This window comes from Hipposideros armiger, unplaced genomic scaffold (assembly GCF_001890085.2).
Source record: "Hipposideros armiger isolate ML-2016 unplaced genomic scaffold, ASM189008v1 scaffold_970, whole genome shotgun sequence".
In the NCBI taxonomy this organism is placed as follows: domain Eukaryota; kingdom Metazoa; phylum Chordata; class Mammalia; order Chiroptera; family Hipposideridae; genus Hipposideros; species Hipposideros armiger.
In genome coordinates, this window is record NW_017732320.1 from 310,137 (window position 1) to 314,109 (window position 3,973).

Here is a 3,973-nt window from a genome sequence, read left to right on the forward strand (position 1 = left end):
GTGCTCTTTTGAGACGGTTCCGTGTGAACAGATGCGATGTCTGCTGTTTACAAATAATGACACGTTCACTGGAAAAAGTGCTTGGTCTGCACGATAAGCCGAAGAGATTGTGAGCCAACCTTGTTCAGAACTGTATGCCTGGACATGTCGATTCTTTTTTTTTCTTTTTTCCTCCTCCATGTTTTTTTACCCCATTTTAGAAAGGGGTTGGCGTGTTTGCCGCCGACGTCTTCGTTAGCGTTGGGTCCTTGACCCTCATCCGCTATACGATGTGCAAATATTTTCTCCCCTCTTGGGGGCTGCCTTTTCACTGTCTTGAGGGTGTCGTTCGCGGAACGCACCGAAGGTTTTGGTTTTTATAAGGTCACGTTTATCTTTTTTTGTTTTTCTTTTGTTGTTCCTGCGTGTGGTGTCCTAGCTGAAAAAAATGACGGTCAACGCCGAGATCGTGAATGGATTGCGTGCTGGACACAGCTGGTGTTCCCACATGACGACGGAGCGACGGCCGTGTGTGTGTGTGTGTGTGTGTGTGTGTGTCGTACAAAATCTTCCCTGGCCGTTCTGTGCAACCCCTGCATCGGGGGCGGGCAAAACGGAGCTTCGTGCACAACGGCGCGTGCTGGCCACCGGCCGCGCTTGGCCGTGAGGAGCACGGAGACCTTGGAAGCCCCGGACTGGCCGTCGGTCCCGACCGCTCCACTCTCGCCCACGCCTGAAAGCGGGAGGCTGGAAGCCAGTCGGATCTGCTGTGAATTTAGTGCCTGGAGCGGCTCTCTCCTCATTAGCAGGAAACAGACCCAATTTTGATGTCCACTTTATGGGACATGTACGTACCGAATGCGACCGGCTGGCTCCAGTCGCCCCACGTGTGGCCCCTGGCGTTTGCTGCCCGTATTCTCACAGTGTGTTTGGCTCTGGGCTGAGGGCTCACGAAGGTGTATCTAGTTCCCGAACCAGCAGGCACCTTTGGAGAGGACAGACAGTTAGAGCGAGTTGTCACCTGCGTTGAGAAAAAGAAAGGGGTGTGTGTGTGTGTGCATGTGTGGTGCCTTTTCATTTGCATCACTGACGCGGACGAAACACGCAAAGCCACGCTCTCCTGATCCACGCACGAGGGCGGCAGAACGAAAGGGGGGACTCGGCTCCGAAAGCAAAGCCACGTCGTCACAGGCCCGGATGTCCGTGCTGCCGGGAGACGCGTCCCTGGTTTACAAAATTCACGTGCGTCGTTACGGACGGCAGACTTTGCAGGAGTGGCTGCGGTGATGTGGGTAAAGGCTGCGAGCTCAGGCTTAGAAGTGTCACCAAAAAGCACCCTGAGGACCGAGCTGCGGAGGTGCTTTGTAGGAAGAAGCCGTCTCAACACACAAAGGAACGTTTGCTGGCCGAAACGGACAGCGGAGAACAGGATGGGAAGTTTTAGCACGGTCTGGCTGACCGACAAGGGTGGTGCTTTGAGTGACAGCTGTAGCTCACCAGTGGATTTTCGCTTGGTTGCGTATTGTCCTAGAAAAAAAACAAAACAAAAAAGCACAAGTGAGGAAAGGTTTCCTTTTGAAGGTTTATCACGCTTTCATCCATTCTCCCCTTGAAATGCAGGCAGAGGAACCAGCTCAGTTGCGGACGACCCGGGAGCTGACCTCACCGACGGGGGAAAAAGGGGTCGCAGAAGGGAGAACGCTCCCTGATCGCAGCTGCTTCCGAACCGGAGCAGCTGACCTGTCCACGTTCCAACCCAGGTGACACGGAGCAGACCAGCGCCGCCCCACGCTGCCCGCGTGCCCGCGTGTCCCCCACCCGCCGCCTGTGCCCCGGTCCTCGCCGACGCGCTCCGTAGGCCCCAAGCCCTGCGGGACGCAGCGCCCCCTCACCGCTGTCCGGATGTCCAGCTGGAACTGGAAGTCCCCGTCCGACAGGTGTTTCTGTAGGAGCCGGGGCTTTTCCCACTGGATGAGGCAGTGTGACTGGTTGCAGCGCACGGTGATGTTGTGAGGCGGGCTGTATCTTTCTGGAACGAGAGCCCAGGACACCCCTGACCCACGGGGCTTCCTCGGAGGCCACGGAGCTGAGAGCAGCTCTGCCCACCTGGTGCTCACGGCCAGCTGCCCGAGGTCCCGGGGTGGGGGCTTGGCGCTGGGGGACAAGGACCGACAGGCTGCTACGTGCAGAAGAGACGAAGTTTGGGTTCCCGGAGGCCCAGGGAGGGAGGCAGCGGTGGGCGTGGAGGCCAGAATGTCTGTAATGACAGGGGCCTGGAGCCACCNTCTGCCCTCGTATGTCTATGAATCCTCAATAACAGGTTAAAAAGTTAAGCCTCTTGGTGATCATGAGAGAGCTTGTGCCATCGGCACATTCACAGGACACCTAGAAACAAGTTTCGTTACATGGGTTCAGTATGTTCTAAAGCTTTCGTTGCAACGCGAAAGCACCGAATTTGTGGGAAGATGATTTGGGGGGACTTGGGGTGTGATTCCCGTTTAAGTTCACACGTGGCTGAGTGACGGAATTCAAAAAGGTTCCTGTGACCGGTGAAACGACCACAGTGGAAGCAGCGGTCCCAGCGATGGCAGGAACCGCCAATGACACGGTAGCCAATCCCTGTTTTCATTTGAATTGCACGTTACTGATAACTGGGCTCTTTGGGGTCTCTAGTCTCTGCCCAGAGACGTTGTCACGTCCCCCCAATTTTACAGATTCATTAAGACAAGTGGTGGGGGGCGATGAAAAATGTGATGGGCGGTGTTGGCCGGGGTGGAGAAGCCAGGGCCCTCAGACCCTGATTGTGGGGGTCACAGATGGAACAGACATGGGGGGGCGTGGAGTACGGTCTGGCCTTGTATTGATCTGCGCAGGTGACTATGACGAAACACCGCAGACTGGGGACTCAAACACCGTTTATTTCTCATAGCTCTGGAGGCTGGACGTCCAAGCATCACAGTGTCCTGGTGACAATGCCCTTCCTGGTCCTGGTCCCTCACATAGAGGAGAGAGTGGGCCCTGATGTCATCCTCTTTAATCAGGACACAGATCCCATCGTGGGGGCCCCCTCATGACCTCACCTAGCCCGAATCCCGCCCACAGCTCCCACGTCCTCCCCGCCACCCACTGGGGTTGGGGGTTCGGCCTGTGAATTTGGGGGAGGCCGCAGCAAACAGCAGGCAGTCCTCCCATCTCATCGTGTCAGGCGTACATGTCCTGCCGGGCCCACGCGTTTCACTCTTAGCTGTTTGTCCAAGTGACAGTGAGACCCCCCACCCGCGGGAGGGCTTGCTGAGCTGGCCCCAGGGCGGACCTGGCTGAAGCGCCCCCTAAACGGACACAGACAGACATTGTGATGCGTCCACGCGCCCTACACGTCTACAGAAAGCGTGGAGTGACCCCCCCAGGCCCCAGGCTGGGCCCGAATCTCACAGGCACACTGAGCCCCAAGGCCAGGCCCTGGGGGCGCATGTCTGCCAAACCCCAGACGTGCAGCGCCCTCTGTGCGCGGTCACCCAGTCAGTCACCTGGCGGAGGACGCACGGGGCGGGGACCTCTGCACCCAGTCAGTCGCCTGGCAGAGGACACAGGGAGGGGACCTCTGTGCCGGTCACCCAGTCACCTGGCGGAGGACGCACAGGGTGGGGACCTCTGTGACCGAAGCCGAGGTGCTTACGCAGGTGTAGCCATTTGCTGAAGCTGAGAAGGGAGCGTTTCACCGTGTGCCACCCCTTCCTCACCCCGGGGCATGTCGCAAGAGTCCTGGGGTGGCACTCCCGGTGCAGGGCCGCGGTCCCGACTGGGCGCGGCGGGGGCTGCGCCCGGGGAAGAGCAGAGACTTGGGGACGGTGAGTCACAGTGTCCACATCCTGTTTCGCTCTCGGAACCTGGCCCGCCACCAACGGCGCGACCGCGGTCCCCGCATGGGCCCTGAGGGCGCCAGGTGTCACTGACTCGGGGGTGGGGGGTAGGGGGGGGCGCGCTCTGGGTCAGG

At 58.8% G+C, this 3,973-nt stretch overlaps 1 protein-coding gene across 7 annotated transcripts in view; it reads right to left on the reverse strand.

The window, feature by feature from the left end:
• Positions 1-8: 8 nt before the first annotated feature.
• Positions 9-3,973, reverse strand: part of CSF2RA (colony stimulating factor 2 receptor subunit alpha) — a 19,972-nt gene continuing 16,007 nt past the window's right edge. For 6 of the 7 annotated variants that reach the window (XM_019631017.1, XM_019631014.1, XM_019631020.1 and 3 more), the window contains 3 exons: positions 1,872-2,252; positions 1,477-1,506; positions 913-964 (listed from right to left, as the gene is read on the reverse strand). In XM_019631017.1, coding sequence (XP_019486562.1) covers positions 942-964; positions 1,477-1,506; positions 1,872-2,252 — 434 coding nt within the window. In that variant the 3' untranslated portion in view covers positions 913-941. Of the gene's footprint in view, positions 419-834; positions 965-1,476; positions 1,507-1,871; positions 2,253-3,973 lie in introns of those variants that run through there. The other variant, XM_019631018.1, reaches the window with a different exon arrangement.